We start from the raw sequence: 17,959 nt of genomic DNA, 5'->3' as shown, positions 1-17,959 counted from the left end.
GATCTATAGTTTCCATGTCACTCTGTTGCCATCAAAGAGGAGAAGCCCATTGTTGGAGGAGAAGATATAGAGGGTAGATCACCCAAGGATGCACACCATTTCAAAGAAGATTGAAAGTTTTAGATGGGTTCCACATTTTAGAAGCTTCCATTTCTTTATAGTAGATTAAAATGTTAATTAGGAAATCAGAATTTCTCAAGGATAGTAACATTTTGGTAGCAACTCTTGGTTAGAGTAGAATTCTTTATCTCTTTAGTAGATTTAGAAGATTTAGGTTGATTATACTATGTTAGATTTAATTGAATTCACATTCTTTGAAAGCCCTTGATTCCAATACAAGATATTTAAGAAAAAATCCCTCGATTCCAACCTGAGGTATCTCAACTTGCCAACATGTTTAAAGGAAGGTAAAAACTCCAAAAGAAAAAAGAAAAAAAGAAATTGTATGTAGAAAATTTTGGTTAAAGTCACTTAGCCGCATTCATTAAAAATACACAAAAGAAGGAATTCGTTTTACAAATAGATAAATTAAATAACCCTTTTTCCCCAAAGAACACAAAATGATAAAATAGTTTTATTTTTGCGTATAGATTAGTTTGTTTATATAATTATTCACAAAATCATGAAAACACAAAACAAAGCAACAATTGTCCTCAATAACTTCACAAGACACCTAATAAACATCAAACAATTCAAACGCCTCAAAAATAATCAAATAAACCAAACAAAAACACTAAAAAAATTCTTTTAATCTCCTTTACTCACTCAAGATCTCACTTGATTAGTCCAAAAATCAAGAAAAATTAAATTGAAATAGTATCAAATGAAATTAGAACAAATCTACCAATTTAAAAAATACACTATCTAAATAATTAACGTAAACATCATTATATATAAAACATTCTAAAATAAAATATTATTCCCTCTCTTTCTTAAATGATAATAAAAAAATAAAATAAAAGTTCTCTTCTTCCTTTTCACCTTCCTATGTCCCATTTAAATTGATAATGGATATCTCCATTTTCATTATTTTGTCCCTATATAAAATATTATAATTATATTTAATAAATTTAAAAAATCATTATTATTATATTATATTGCATTTTCCTCATAAATTACCTCGCTTAATTTAAAGTTTTCCCTGGTCAGATTACAAGTCTGACAGCCAAAGAAGGAAAGGCACTTGGCATATTAGAAGTAATTCGATGACTACGAAGATCCACACTAGAAGAAGCGTTTTCAAACGTAAGCACAACTTTAGACCACCCTGCAAAAATTCAAATTTCCCGTGGTCTTAGCCCATCCAAAGTATTGGCCATCAAAACATGTTGCACGAAATTACTCTTTGCCGAGATGGCAAACTTCTGTAACACACAGGCCTAAATTCTCTTCATTTTTTTCAGCATTCTTTGCAGTTAATAGGAATTTTCTTGCATGTAATTAAGACTGGAACAGCAGCGGGCTTAAGTTATTTCCGAGGGAAAACCATGGATGCCTTCCCTGGCCTTGTTACCTATTCTTGTCGTGAACACTACTGGAATATGGGTTTTCGCATGCCTCTGCTGAACTCCTCTCCTATGAAAGATTTGAATAATCTGGGGACTTCTGCTCTCGTGGATGTTACGTTGCAAAACTCATCCTACACAGGGCTTCACTACTCTCCGCAGCAAGAACCACAACACTTTGGCGGGTTCCCTTTCATGACTCAGCTGCCAAAAGGTCCTCATCAATTTCCACAATTCTCGACGAATAGTATTGAACAAAGTACATGCACAGGAGATCAATTGCATGACTTGATGGACCTAATTGAGGTAGTGCCTCTGCCAGAATGCAGCAGCCAAAGCCAAAGGCATCATCATCATAATTATCATGGTCATCACCAAAGTGAAGAGGGTAATGGAATTGGTCAATATCGTACTGTGCAGACCGGGTGTCAGCCTCAGGCACAGCCGCAGAATTTTGGCCCAGCTGATGACACTTTGGGCATTGGCTGGAATGATCCTGTAAACGCAGACAACACTTCAAGCCCTGCTTTTGAGGTAAGCTATATTCCTTTATCTTTATTATTATCTATACAATAGCTGGGACTCAAACAGGACCTCTCATTAACATGCTGGGCTAAGCTACAGCCCCTCCCCACTCCAGAACATGCATTGGAAGAGCCCCTATACAGTCCAGAGTGCCCAAAATAGTTTGATGTATGTGGTTTTGGATGTTTCAAATAACGACGAACTGCCTGTTTAAGCTTTATTATCCACAAGATGTATCGTTGGATTCTTTTAATAATAGTGATGAGTTTCTATGTTTTTCCACTGATTCTGACATAAATATTGTACCCTTATCCTTGTATAGGTGCATGATTTGTTGGGCTCAAATGAGGAAATGCCTCTGCCAGAGTACAGCAGCCAAAGCCAAAGGCAACATCTTCGTAATCATCAAAGTGAATTGGGTAGTGGGATTGGTGAGGATCAATATTATACCGAGCAGAACAGGTGTCAGCCTCAGGCATGGCCTCAGAATTTTTCTCCAGCTGATGATACTTTGGGCCCTCGCTGGAATGATCCTGTAAACACTGACAAAACTTCAAGCCCTGCTTTTAATGTAAGCTACTTTCCTTTATCTTTATTTTTATTTATTATTTTCCATAGAACAGCTAGGACTCAAATGCAAGACCTCCATTAACTCGTTGGGATGAGCTAAAGCCCCTCTCCACTCCAGAACATATATTGGAAGAGCCCCTATGCAGTCCAGAATGCCCAAAATAGTTTGTTGTATGTGGTTTTAGATATTTCAAATAACAACGAACTGGCTGTTTAAGCTTTACAATACAGAGCAGGTATTGTCAGATTTTCAGCAATAGCGATGAGTTTCTATGTGTTTCAATTGCCTGATGCTGACAACGATATTGTACCCTTATCCTTGTATAGGTGCATGACTTGTTGGGCTCAAACGAGGAAGTGCCTCTTCCAGAATGCAGCTGCCAAAGCCAAAGGCATCATCATCATGGTCATCATAAAAATGAACAGGGTAGTGGAATTGGTGAGGGTCGATATTCTACAAAGCATACTGGGTGTCAGCCTCAGTCATGGTCGCAGAATTTTTGCCCACCTGATGATACTTTGGGCGCTGGCTGGAATGATCCTGTAAGCACTGATAACACTTCAAGTCCTGCTTTAGAACGGTTAGGATCCAACACAAGACCTCCTGTTACCATACTGGGCTGAGCTACAGCCCCTCTCAACTCCAGAACATTCACTGGAGAGCTTCTCTGCTGTTCAGAACGCTGCATAGAAGCTCAGAATAGTTTGTTAGATGTGATTTTAGATCTTTCAAATAACAATGAACCGGTTGTTTAAATTTTACTGTCTAGTTTGGATTTTTCCAACAATAGTGATCACTAATGAGTTTCTATGCATTTCCAGTTGCTTGATGCTGACATAAATATTACACCCTTATACTTGTTATTTCCAGTTGCCTGGCCCTGACATAAATATTGTACCGTTATCCTTGTATAGGTGCATGATTTATTGGGCTTAAACAACGAAGTCCCTCTGTCAGAATGCAGCAGCCAAAGTCATCATCATGGTCATCATCACAGTGAAGAGGGTAATGGAATTGGTGAGGTTAAATATTATACAATGCAGTCTGGCTGTCAGCCTCAGGTATGGCTGCAAAATTTTTCTCCAGCTGATGATACGTTGGGCACTAGGTGGAATGATCCTGTAGACACTTACAACATTTCAAGCCCCGCTTTTAATGTAGGCATCATTTTTTATCTTTATTTTTATTTATAATTTTCCATAGAACATCTAGGACTCAAACAAAAGACCTCCCGTTAACATGTTGGGCTGAGCTACAACCCCTCTCCTCTCCAGATTATGGATGGAGGAGCCCCTATGCAGTCTAAAATGTCCAAAATAATTTGTTATCTGTGGTTTAGATGTTTCAAATAACAATGAACCAGCTGTTCAAGCTTTACTGTTCAGAACGTGTATTGTTGGATTTTTCCAACAATAGTGATAAGTTTCTATGTATTTCCTCTTGCTTGATGCTGACTTAAAAATCATACATTTCCAGTTAACTGTTGTGACATAAGTATTGTACTCTTATACTTGTATAGGTTACCCATCAAACACCAAAGGAATTTACATTAAGATTGTTACCCCAGCAACCACAGCTAGCTCAGCAGAATGTGGTCCCTACAGAAGGCAACATCTCCATACCTACAGAAGGCAATAAGAAACGGATGAAGTGGACTCAAGAACTCCATGAACGTTTTGTAAAAGCTGTTAGTCAACTTGGTGGTGCTGATGGTGAGTATTAGTAACACTAAGACTCAAATTTATTGTGAGAAATTCTTTTTTCGTTGGTTCTAAGTTGGAGTCTGCACGATCAATTCTTATTTACTGCACTGTTGCTATTGGCTTGTTGAAGCTACTCCAAGTGGCATTTTAAGATTGATGGATATAGAGGGTTTGACAATTGATCATGTGAAAAGCCATCTGCAGGTTTGTTTGGGTTTTGGAACAAAATTATATTCCTATAGTTTGGCAATTGTTTGATGGATGTTTATGTTTAATAAGGAATTTATTGGTCCACTATTTGATTTTTGCAGAAATATAGGCGTGCCAAAAAGTTAACAAACCATGGAGAAGGTGAAGTTGTTATGAAATTATCTAGTTTCAATTTGCCTTAATATAGAATATTCCTGTTTTTGGAATTTACTTATCTGTCTAATTCGAGATTTGTATTTTAATTGTGGATTATGAATTGCAAGTTAATCTAGTATGCTGGTTTAATTTTGAAGGCTAGCAACAGAGATTCAAAATGTAAGAGTGCATGACAAATTCTTAACGTTAAATGTTTTTCACAGTTTTTGTTTAAAAGAAATATGTTTAGATGCCCTATAATATTTTTTGAATATGCTCCGTGTCATTAATAAATCAAATCCCATCATTATTATTCCCATTGTTGTTGTTGCGGCTGCTGCTTGTTTTATGCTTTTTGGTCCATGTTTTTCATATCTGGTTCAGACTGTTATTTGAGGTTATTGTTTTCTGTGGTTCTACCAAAGTGACTTTATTGTCTCAGATTTTGGCAACTAGGGTGTGATTAAGAGATGCTATTTTATTTTATTTTCTTTTTTCATGGAAACTTGTAGCTAAGTACAGCTATTGGTCATGACTATTAATAAGTTTGAAGGATAAATTTTTCAGCTTATTGTTGAGACAATTTTATAATTTAAATTTTTGACCTATCTTCAAGGTTTGGGTTTTTTTCCCTTCTGATTATCAAAGGGGTTTCAGTTTATGGGATCCAACCCTGTAATATGAGCATTGCAGTAATGGAGAATACATAATCCTTTTTTTACTGTATGATTCTCTAGGTCCTTACTAAGAAACTACATTTGCAAGGGACAAACAAAACCATAAACAACATTTCATCTAAAAGCACAATACATGCCGATGAAATTGAAGATAAAAGAAGAGAAAAGAATCTCTCAAGACCGTCATAATTTTTGAAAGGCCATGAAATTCTGATTTTTAATCATACCAAAGAACTCAGACAACTTTTCGACCATAAAAGTCATAGAAACACTGGAAGATTATCTCTGACCTATACACTTAAACATACATCTTATTGAAACTGAACAGAAACAGAAACTGTAACCATTAGATTTCCACAGTCCATGATAGTATGATTCGAGCTTCTGGATTTGACAGTGTGTATCATTTTTCCATCAATGTTTCGATTCATACTCTATGATTTATCGTCAGGATAAGAGCTAGAGAAGATTATGTCACAAACAGAAACTAACTTAAAACTGAAATCCACACAAAAACAAAAATGAGACTGAACTGAAGCAGAATCAAAATCTGGTGTAATTGAAGTTTGCCATTGAAGAGACGTTCCAGGCTTTCAAAATATCCTATGCTCCTAGGTGCTCATATATGTATCAGGCTTACTGGGGCTGGTCTTTACTTCAGGGGTCCAGGAATTCACCCTATAATAGCTCAACATTACCAACCGTAGCTGTAATGACATCCTTGAAGCTGAAGACATCCCTTGTCATAAGCTAGATTTTCAATGACATTCCTCTGAGCAATCATTTGAACATTAATTGTAGGTCTTGTTGAGCAAGCACATAATCCATAATAATATTTTTATATGCACAGTTGCCTTAACAACCTTGACAGAGTAGGTCTGCTCTCTGTTTCTTTTCCATCAAGATACAGCCTTCTTTATGTTATTAACTTATTACAACTTCCTCTCTAATTTCTCTGGGTTATCTCATTTTCAGGATTCAGTGAATTCATTCCATTTTTCCTTTTTCCTTCACTATACTTCTCTGCAATGGCAGGTGACAGGCAAATCCCAAGCTCTATTTAAAAACTAAAGAGTTTTAACATTAGAAGTTTGTTGTTTCAGGCACGAAGACCCAATAGAAATGAAGCCAAAGAAGCCCAAAAATTAACAAAATTATTGTAAAATAAGAATGAAGCAACTGAAACAAAGCAAATAAAGGTGCAATATTGGGCTCAAACAACTCCAAATAAGATATAGCCAGATTGTACTTCCTCTTGATATTGTCTTTCAATTCAATGGTTGATATGCATCCATGCAGGCATTAAAAGCACAAATTCAACTGCCTTAGGGGTGCATCCAATGAAAAATGAGCATTTGTTGTATCCACATATCACAAGGCAATGGGAAGGATCTTCACATGCCATGTAGGATAAGTGCCTCACTGGATGAACATGTGTAGCCAATAATAAGTTACCTCAATATAATATTGGGCCCACCACCAAAGGTGTCATGTGGTCAGCAATAACTCAATGAAGAATCTAAGTAGGCTGCCATGAGTATAGTATGGAGCATGAACCAAAGGAAACCAAATCACACTATGCACAAAGTCAAAAGGCTCAATGCAATGGAACAAATTGATTCAGCAATATTAAGGCATGCAAGATGAATGTATAGGCAAACAACTAGGAGGCCACAATTCATGACAACATGAATCACCAAGACCAATGCCGGACAAACCCCTTACCACACATATATATGAAACCCTAACATAAGTTGTCATCGATCAGTGATCAGCATAGGATCCATTAAAGAACAAAAGGAAATAAAATTTTCAGAAATAAAGAGGGTACTGTTGTGACCATTTCACACATCGCACCATTAAAATGGGGACCCCCTCTTTTTTGCTTTTGTTTTGCTTGTTCTTCTCTCTGTTTTTAGGGTTTTGAGTGAGTGAGTGAGTTGTCTGGGCTAGGCCTAAGCCTTAGGGGTTTCTTTTGGATATTTTTCAAGCTGAGTCTAGTCAAATTTTGAAAGTTATTAAGCGTCCTCCTGAGGATTGAGATTGAGTCGATAAGGTGAGTATGTCGGGAAGTCAAATAGGTCCCAGGTTAGGTCTAGTTAGGGTTTTTTGGGGTAAAATTCAAATTTTGTCTAAGTGTTAGTATTTTGAAGATGAAATTGTATATTTTTGCCTAGGTAAATTTTGATCAAATTTCGGAGGCAAGATGATGCCTGAAATAGAGAAAGTGCTCCTGTCCTTCACTGGAGGCCCAGGGCGAATTTCATTCTAAGTGCAATTTCTGATTTTGCGAGAGCTTGCTAACCGATTCTGGGCCTTGAAGATGACCTAACTCTACCTTGTGAAATGATTGAAGACCTAAATTTTGAATATTTTAGCCAGAAAGGACAAAAGTGCTCCCGTCCCTCACCAAGGGACCAAAGCACAAATGTTATTTTATGCATATTTGTCACTGACTTTTCTATTTTGTTTTGTGCAGGGTCTTCTGGAATGATAATTGGACATGACTTGATACTTTTGAAGATTTTGAAGGCACAAAAATGGTGAATTTTGAAGGTTGAAGGAAAAAGTGGTCCCGTCCCTCTCCAAGGGACCAAGGCAAAGTGCTCCCATCCCTCACTGAAGGACAAAGGCGAAAAGACTTATTGGAGCCATTCCTGGCCTTGTTTGGTAAAATTGAAACATCAAAGGCATAGTGAAGGACGAAATGAACATGATAAAGCATCCAGACTTGATTGAAAACAATGAAATGATGAAGTTTTTGCCTAGAAGGTAAAAAGTGCTCTCGTCCCTCACTGAAGGACCAGAGCACTTTTCTCTATATGCACAATTTTAGACCTTTATTGGACATTAACTTCTATTCATAGCATGAAGTAAGATGAAATCTTCCCTAGCAAAGGAATTTCGAGGTGAAAAGTGAGACAATTTGGCTTAGAGGGCAAAAAGTGCTCCCGTCCCTCACTGAAGGACCGGAGCACTGAATTTCAAATTCACACTATCTTTGCAAGGTTAAGGTGATTTTATGATTTGAAGAGGTTAAGGGAGGCATGTTTTGTCCATTGAATATAATTTAAGCGGTCCACAAAGGAGTAAATCAACCTAAATGACAAAAAGTGCTCCCGTCCCTCACTGAAGGACCATGCCACTTTTTCAAGTTTCTCTTCTTTGTTTGATATTTTATGGCAAAACTTGACTTGGATGGGAAGAACGAAGGATGTTTTATGCCTTGGACGCGATTGAACTTTTAAAAGAACAAAGAAATACACCAAGATGCAAAAAGTGCTCCCGTCGCTCTCCAAGGGACCAGAGCGATTTTCCAAAAGGTGTGAATTTCCTGCAAGGCCAAGGCAAGTTTGTGATTGAAATGAATGGAAGAGGACATGATTAGCCCATTGAAGATAATTTGGGAAGCTAGCAAAGGACGGATAAGCTTGAAATTGAAAAAGTGCTCCCGTCCCTCACCAAGGGACCAAGGCGAAGTGCTCCCGTCCCTCACTGAAGGACCAGAGCACTTAACATGTTATCTCGCCTTTCTCACCAATTTTGGACAAATTGAGGCCAAGGCGCAAGTTTGAAAAAGTGTTTAAAATGCCTTGAAATGGAATTGAGATGCGAGAGTTGCAAATTTTGACGACAACTTGCAAAAGTGCTCCCGTCCCTCACCAAGGGACCAGAGCGCTTTTTTCAAACATGACCATTTACCTTGCATTTTGAAAGGATATTTTTATTACGAAGGCTCAAGATGGAGTGAAATATGATATTCTACGCCTTAAGGGTAAATTGAAGATTAATGTGATCAAGAATTCATGCAATGGACTCAAAAGTGCTCCCGTCCCTCACTGAAGGACCAGAGCACTTTTTATGAAAACAACTAATTCCCTCCGAGATTATGCTAAGGCAAAGTTGTGTGAGATAGGAAAGAACTTCTAAAGCATGGTGAATGAAGGTTTGACTTCAAAAAATTGAGAATCCTAGCCTAAAAATGAAAAAGTGCTCCTGTCCCTCTCCAAGGGACCAGAGCACTTAACATGTGCATTCTTTATTTTTGCCATATCCCAACGTTGACATCCTCCAAATCGCATGACATGCCAAAATCATTAACTTCGAAATATTTGAAAAATTTAAATTAAATTGGCATTTAATAAAGGCGCATGGCATTTAATAAATTAATTTTGAGCCTTAGAAAATCGAAATTTTAATTATAAAGGCATTTAAAATTAATTTTTATTAAATTAAAATTGAAAATGGAGCGCTTGAAGTATTATTTTTATCCATTTTATTAGGTCGGCCTCTTGTTTTTTTGCAAATTTATTTATTTTTTGGCCTATTTTGCCAAGTCGGCCTATGGGGAGATGAAATGGTGAGCGCCCTATATAATGGGGGGTATTTTGAACAATTTTAATCATCATTCATTCATTATTTCAAGGGCGATTTGAGTAGCAAGGAAGGAGGTGCAAAATCTAGTCTAGTTGGAGTGAATTATCCTAAGTGTTAAAGGCTTAAGGTGGTGGAGTTGATGCTTGAGAAGATTAAAGGAGGCGCATTTTGCTAAAGGAAGGACTTCAATCTACATTTTGCCTAGCGAATTCTCCTTATTTTTGCATCATTTTTTAGAATTAATTCTCAAGTGGAGGTATGGCGAGATCATCCTAGTCCCAATGTTGAATTTTTGAATTTTGAACTTCAAGTTTTTGAAAATTGCGTAGTTAATTAGGAAATGATAAATCAAGATTTGTCATGAAGTTTCCTAATTAAATCTTTTATCTTCCTTTCTACTCTATATTTCTACGTTGCAAAATATATTACTCATTATGAAATGTTGTGTAGGTGTCAAGATGGCGACCCCAAAGGCAGGAGCATCCACTAGTCGTCCAGCTCTCATGAAAGAAGATCAGAGGAATGAAGAATTGGAGACCAAGATCGTGTCAAAGTGGAGCAACATTGGAGATACCAACTTGGGAAACTTCAGTGTCAAGAAGTTTCGGGAGGTCCCTTACATTGGCAAGCCATCACCTGTCGCAAAGAGAATAATTGAAAGTGGCATCATCAAGGCGGCCGGTTTCCCTCCAGCAGTCCAATGCCATGAGCTGATGATCGAGTGTGCTCGCCATTATGACCCACAATCAAGATCGATCATGTCCAAGGAAGGGAACACTTTGGCTTACCTTTCAGAGGAGGCTATAAGTGAGGCTCTCCATCTTCCAGAGCATAAAGATATGATTTACAAAAGCTTAGAAGGAGCCAGGTCCATGTATGAAGATGATCCAGACTCTTGCTTGAACATCATCAATAAGAGTTGGTTACTCAAAAGTCGTCCTCGCCTGAGCAAGATTCCCAACACACCACATAGGATCGACTTCCAGGAGGAGTACAGAGATTTGATAACTTTGCTCAATCGAGTTACAGGGGCACCTCAAGCCTTCTATTTTGAGAAGTGGATGTTCTACTTCATCCAAGTGATAGTTCAAGGAAAAGGAACGATTCATTGGGCTAGAATTATTAGCCATTGCTTGGACGTACAGTTGAGAAGACTAAAGGCTACCAAGTCATTCCACATGAGCTCATACGTCATATATGCCTTGATCAGGAGTTTCGAATATGCAGGACTACCTCACAGAGGAGTGATTAGAAGAGGACCCGGGGAAGTCAGAGTTTGTGATTCTTATGTTCATTTGCATCATCCACCAGGAAATGACTACAAGTTAGTCAATGATACCTTCACGATGAACATCACTAGGATATTACAAGGCGGGATTCACAATCGACTATCTCAAGATGCACAAGAACTTATAAAGAGGTACGGTGCTTGGTTCATCCAGTTTCAAAAGTTTACATATATCAGAGTCCATGGATGTCCTTCACCCCCATACATGTTGCCAAGGTATCCGACAGACAAGATAGTGCTACTTGAGGTGGCTAGGCAGTTGGCAGACTGTGCGAAGACATTCAGACACAGGCATAGAAATGGAGCTCCCATGCCCATCATATTGGGGAATTCAGTTGAGGTATGTCCTAATGCTCTGGCCTTAGATGATGCAGAGAGGGAGTTGGCCTCATATTCATTCACGTTCTTTGCCTTGAGGGAGAATTTTGACCCTTATGGGTATATAGAGGAGACATATGGTAGGAAGTACAAGCATGAATTTCAGGTAGAAGACTTTTGGATGAATCTCTCAAGTGATTTAGAAGTGAAAAGAAAGATGCATTCCAGATTGCCTTTAGATTTCATCAGGAAATGCAAAGTTTACAGAGTGGCCGATCAAGCTCAGGACAGTGGCAGACATCTCCAGTCATCCTATGATAGAGAAGACAAAGCAGTGAAGATAGATTGGAACGAGCCTGAGATCACGGATTTGAGAACTTTGATGGCTCCAGTTTTGTCATGTACTCGTAGATGGGTGGATGTACAACATCAAAAGTTAAGAGAACAAAACATACCAATGACTTATACTTTGGAGGAAAGACCAGAAGAAGAAGGAGCAAGCGCAAGTGAAGACAATTCTCATCCTAGAGGTGCGAAGAGGAAAGAAAGACCCGAGAAAAGGGAACCCTCTAAGAAGAAGCAAGAGGCTAATCGAGATCGCTCATCAGGTACATTATCTCGACATGAGAAAAGGACAAGTCAAGTTGAAGGACAAGAGATGACGATGCCTGAGGTGGATGAATCTATGGAGTCAATAGTACAGAATGATAGACCTGAAAGAGGGAAGGCACCTCAACATTTATCAAGTCGATCTCCCCAAGTCAAAGAGCTACATGAAGACAAGAATGATGAGGAAGTGACATCTCCTCTCCGAGAAGAAGACCCATTGCCTAAATAAATACAAGTCAGAGAGACAAGATCCGCCATTCCAGATTGGTTGAAGGAGAGATTGACAAGGGTGATTGTGATTGAGGATGAAGATAATGTGATTGACTTAGAGAGCCTTGTAGGGAATTCTCAGGAAGTAATGGAGAGGAAGAAGGCCACCAAGATGTCCAAGATGATCAGAGATGAGACAGGGTCCAGGAAGTTACAGATAGCTACACCAGCAGTGGACAAGTATGAAGGTGAAATCCTTGCAGAGGAGTATGATGTAAAAACATTTGAACTTGGTCCACTCACTACTGAGCAGGCACTGGATGAGGCAACCAATTCATTTGAGGCACTTAAAGACAAGCTTAGGGAAGAAATGGAAAAGAATAGAAAGCTTGAAAGAGAGGTCGGTGCTTGGAGAGGCTACTTTAGCCATCTCAATCAGCCCTTGGGACGTCAAGATCCAGTAGTGTCTCCTGTACAGGCACTTCCCCTTGAATCAGTTGGCGAGGCAGAGAGAGTCAAGAGCTTGGTTCAGCTTATGAGCTCTTGGATTGACAAATCCCACACAGTTGCCATTGAATTTGCAACAAGAATGATGCAGACAATCCATCGAGCTATCCAGGTCCTTGAGATCGTCCACAACCTGATGATAATAGTAGCCGCTTTCGCTCACACTAGAGATGTTATCATTCCTATTCTACAAGTAATCAGGCAAACACCAAGGAAGATCCTAGCACAAGAAAAGATAATGGATGGAGGACCTCATAGTTTACTCCAGTGGTCAACTCTACTCCAGATGAAGGAGGTTCTTTTCGAAGACATCAGCACCAAATGCAATCAAGTTGAAGGCGTCATCCATCCAATTCAGGACAAGGTGTTTGAGGTGTTATGTACCATTCTTGGCAGGAGGATCGAAGTTGAGACAGATGTGGACCTTCAAGAGTTGGAAGAAAGGGTCAAGGTCATCTTTTGTAAGGATGAGAATGTCATCACAGATGGGCAATGAGATCAAATGTTCGCTATTATGCTCCTGATTGAGAAGATCAAAGAACTTGACCTGGATGGGATGCGGCTCTTCTCAAGGCCTTTGATCAGGTTATCCGCTTGGAGGAACGAATGAGGAATCTTCCCGAGATTCCTATTGCTGAGATTGAAGGAATTGTGTCCAGATTCATCGCATATGCTAAGAAAGAGCATTGGAAAGGGAATAAGGTTCTAGAAGAGAGGTTGTTGTAGATGATGTGGCACCTTAATTATCATTGGTCTATGTTTCCTAGATTTTTGTGCCAATTAAATATTTGGCTATGCATTTAATATTGTTCAACTAAAAAGGGAACTTTTTGTAATAAACCCTAATTATGGTTTAGGTGTCAGAATCTCAGCCGTTGATCTTCTTTTGATCTGGGCCGTTCATTGTAATTGAGGATGCTATATATACCCTCACTCATTTTCATTTTGTCATTAGAAATGAGATATTAGATATTAGATGAGAGATTAGAAATCAGATTTTAGAGAGAAGAAAGTTATTTTGTAGCAAGATTGAGCTTTGAAGAAAGAATTTCAAGCATTTGTTGTCTATTTTGGCTTTGAGATCAATAAAATATTGAAGTTATGGTGTTTTATTGCAATTCTTGTGGCTATCTTAATGGTTGTTTACTTTCTTGAATCATTCTCAGTCGAAGTAGTATTTAAGTTTGAAGGACTAAGTGTTGGGCTTGATCTTTGGTGAGATTCACGTTCCAAACCACTAGCTTCTTATTGATTGTAAGAACGCCTTGTGTGGTCAACTGGAGATATTTGGATTGCTTAAACCCTCAATCATTGTTGAACTATTGATATGTACTTTCATGGTATTGTTTATGATTCTTGATGAATTGAAAAATCATTAGTCACCTTAGAAGATCGCATCAATTTCAGTAGAGTTGTTATTCCTTGGCAATACTGAAATTGGTAGAATCTTACCAAGTCTAGCCTACATTGAGTCATTCTTAGGATTAGATTAGAATTCATCTCTTGCAAACCCTATCTTTTGATCTTTTTTGAGAACTTGTTAGTTTAGGAAATTTCTGTTCCTGGAATTCGGATACGTAAGGCCCTTTGATGAAACAGCATTCACAACGACCACTGGTGCTTATCCACATGTAGAGACCCTACATCAAAGAACCTTGGAGTCATCCTGATTGATCCTTTTTTGCGACATCTTCAGCAATCAGAGGCTTTATTCAAGAGAGGATAAGGTAACCTTGGGTATTTTATTCTGTGTTTGATAGTGTACAAAATACACGTCAACAGGTACCAACATGGTTCTGATTAAGGATGAGTACACATGGGTACTACAAGAAACTCGTCATCTCTAGGATGCAGACTAAAAGAGGAGGGATGAGGAGAGTGAGGACAAGAAGCCCAAAGCAAACACACACACCATTATATACAAACACAAAGACAACCCAAAAGACAAAAAACTAAAAAGAAACTAGAAAACAAAACTTAAAAACTTAAGGCAAAACATTAATCCCATAGCTTGCAACCCGATACATGTAAGCACAAAATGTTACCAAATGTCCACATGGCTGAAAGCAACTTCTTAAAAGCATATTGCAGGTCAGGCTTTGCAAGGAGACCCTATGGCATTATGCCATGGGCAAACTTAGATGTGCCTTTTACCTCTGTCAAACACCACCTGAATAAATGATCCGATCACCCTTGAATCGAATATGTTTACTCAGCTACAACATGAAGCACATTATTTGCCCATGCAAAAGTGGATAAAGTGGATTGCCAGTGCTGAATGAATAGTCACTAGGCTGTCCATGTTGAATATTGTGATCTCCAAGTAATCCAAGGCAACAAGGAGGAGAGCCAAACTCCAATCGTCATGCACATCATGTTCATCCAAGGCAACGTACATCTCAAAAAACTCAGAAAGATCAGTAACGAAAAATGAAAACACAGGTGAAAAAGAGCCATCACCTTTCATGGCTTGAGCACCATTACATTGACTGACCTCCTTGCACTGGTTGAGGCTGAAAGTGAATGCCTAAAACTAATAATCAAAGAAAAAAGGTACTTGACGCACTCATATTTAGCATCCAACATTTGTCCATGAGTATCAAACTGAAATGTCTCCAATTCAGGCCTAGTCAAGTTGGACCACATCATGTTGATCCTTCAACCATTTGTATATTAGCTCAATGCCTCTTTCATGTGCATGCTAGTCCCAAGAGAAAGTTATAATTAATGCATGGCACATGCATCATTAAGGCAAGAAACATGGCTTTCATCAAAGAAGAAAGCCTCATACACATTTGTGCTTTCATCCAATTTAGTAATAGCTAGCAGCTGGCATACATCCTTACATGTGCTGATATACTTTCCATTGTCTCAATCATAAGCATGATCCAAGCCATAGTTCAAGTAAGCAATGCAAAAGTCTCTGTCAACGGGAGACACGTCTCCACCCCCTGAGACGCGTCTCGGAGATGGAGATGCATCTCGGATTCTTTTTGTGCACCTAGAGACTTTGTTTTGGATCGGAGACCTCACTTCCATGTCTCCCGCCGTCTCCCCGTCTCCCACCAGGTTTTTGGTCGTCTCTTGCGTGTCTTGTCTTGCAGGTTCGTCCTGAGCGAAACCTAGGTGAATTTGGCCCATTTTTATTTTTTGACTTTTTTCCTATGTAACCTGGAGACGCGTCCCCGGCCTGAAAACCACCGTCCCTGTCCCGGAGACGTTTCAGGGACGGCCAGGGGACGTTTCCCCCCCATCCTCAAATTGCCAGAATTTGGAGGGGACATCCCCAAAACAGGGGGACGTTTGCCCTAGCTGTGGGGGATGTCTGCACGTCCTAGGGATGGTTGGGGACGGCTGAGACGTCCCCAATCCGTCCTGGGGACAGCCAGACATCCCCCCCAGCTAGGGCTACTAAAAAATATTTAAAAAAAAAATGTCATATTTTCAATTTTCTTTTTGAATTTTCTAACATGGGCTCCCTAAATCGTTCCAAATATAAAAAAATTAAAAGGCAACAATTTCAAATTAATAAATTATTAATTTATTAATATTATAATATAAGTTAATGTTAATATATTATATGATGAATTAATAATATGAATAGGTTAATATATTATATAATGAATTAATAATATTAATATCAACTTATTAATATAATAATATTAAATATAAGCTAATGTTAAAACTTAAATTATTAATTCAAATTGTTATTATTAAAAATAAATATTAAATGTTAACATTTTTAAATTTTAATATCCATGTTTCATATCAAACATATAAAATTAATAAATAATAAATTATAATTTATAAATTATAAAAAGAAAGTAATAAAATATTAATTCATAACTTCATAAGTTATACCATATGATAGTGGCAGAGACTCAGAGGACTTTGATTTTGATGCAATGTTAGAAGATGCAGTTTAGGGGCAGCATTAAACTTTGCTTTTTTGTATTTAGTTTTACTTCCAACTTTTTTGATTTTCATATCGTAATTGACAATGAAACTATATGATAGCAATGTAGCCTTTGGGCATTTTGACATTTTGTATGTTATTTCTTTAATATCTATTATGATATGCATATTGACAATGTGAATGAATTGAAATTCTGAATTATGAATGCATAATTGCATATTGAGTATTGACAATGTTGTATGTTCAGAAATTACATTCTAAAATGTTTTCATAGTATCATACACATGCTATATCCATGTTTTCATATGGATATAATGTATATATGCAAGCTTTATCCATGTTTTCATACGAACATTTAGAATTTTCCTATATATTTTAAATTTTCGCTATATTTTATATATCCATCCCCTTTGCCGTCCCCCCGCCATCCCCAAATTTGGCAAAAAAAATTGCTGTCACAGAAACGCTTCCCACCATCCCTTGCCATTCCCGTCCTAGAAACTCGGGGTAACATAGCTTTTTTCCCCTAAAAAGTGTAATTCCCCTTTCCCCCCCCCCCAAAAAAAAATCCAAAAATGTGGATTCCAATCCATTTTAAGGACAAAACAAAATTAATTCCCTTATTGTGGGTGAATGCAAAATGATGTGCCCCTGCAAGGGGCATTGTCCCTCAACCCTATTGGAGGCATTACCCCTAGATCCCAATTGAACTTATTTGATTTGTTGAGTACTTCCAAGTCCAAGTTTGCCTACAAGTCCTCGTTTACAATATCATCATCAAATTGAACAATCTTCCCTAATGTTACTTGATGCTTACTTGTTTTCCTTGTTGTTTAGAAAATGATTTTTTTGTTTGGTGGTGGAGTTAGTATACAATGTCTATTATTATGTTTTGATAATCTGGTTTATCCGACAACGTATTTGCTAATGCTAGTGCTAGTGCCAGTGCCAATGGCATTGTGGTTCTTCTAATTTACCAGTACTTATGTCATCTAAAATGGATGGTGATGATATTTTTGAAGACACATGATGATGTTTGATCAGTTATGGCTGATTGTTGATGCTTGACAATGTTATTTTTTAATTATAATATATATCATGACAATCAAGTTTGACTAATTGAGATTGTAATATTTTTTTTATAGTGGTTTTGTTTATTATACAATATATGATGCTATGAGTGGTATTTTGAACTTAATTACTGCTGCAAATATGTATATATTTCTGATTTCTATATATTTTTGTATGGAAGAAACCAAAACAAACCCAACCCCAAATTTGTTTTTGCTTGAACCTGCAAACCAAATCCTTGAACCCAAACCCGAACTAGTACCAAGACTGGTAACTTAGTTCATGGTATCTAGGACTAGATGTATGGGATAAAACATGTGAAGGAAGAACCATAAAG

General features: G+C 37.8%; 1 protein-coding gene across 1 annotated transcript in view; it reads left to right on the top strand.

The window, feature by feature from the left end:
- The first annotated feature begins 1,180 nt into the window (after nucleotides 1-1,180).
- LOC131040993 (uncharacterized) overlaps nucleotides 1,181-17,959 on the top strand; it is a 133,968-nt gene continuing 117,189 nt past the window's right edge. Inside the window, exons 1-7 of the mRNA XM_057973970.2 lie at nucleotides 1,181-2,039; nucleotides 2,353-2,601; nucleotides 2,928-3,143; nucleotides 3,516-3,758; nucleotides 4,121-4,313; nucleotides 4,435-4,508; nucleotides 4,616-4,655. Of these exons, the coding sequence (XP_057829953.2) occupies nucleotides 1,488-2,039; nucleotides 2,353-2,601; nucleotides 2,928-3,143; nucleotides 3,516-3,758; nucleotides 4,121-4,313; nucleotides 4,435-4,508; nucleotides 4,616-4,655 (1,567 nt within the window). The 5' untranslated portion in view covers nucleotides 1,181-1,487. The remainder of the gene's footprint in view (nucleotides 2,040-2,352; nucleotides 2,602-2,927; nucleotides 3,144-3,515; nucleotides 3,759-4,120; nucleotides 4,314-4,434; nucleotides 4,509-4,615; nucleotides 4,656-17,959) is intronic.

Source organism: Cryptomeria japonica, chromosome 4 (assembly GCF_030272615.1).
Source record: "Cryptomeria japonica chromosome 4, Sugi_1.0, whole genome shotgun sequence".
NCBI lineage: Eukaryota > Viridiplantae > Streptophyta > Pinopsida > Cupressales > Cupressaceae > Cryptomeria > Cryptomeria japonica.
The sequence above is the reverse complement of the archived record's forward strand: the minus strand, read 5'-3'. Positions and strand labels throughout refer to the sequence as shown.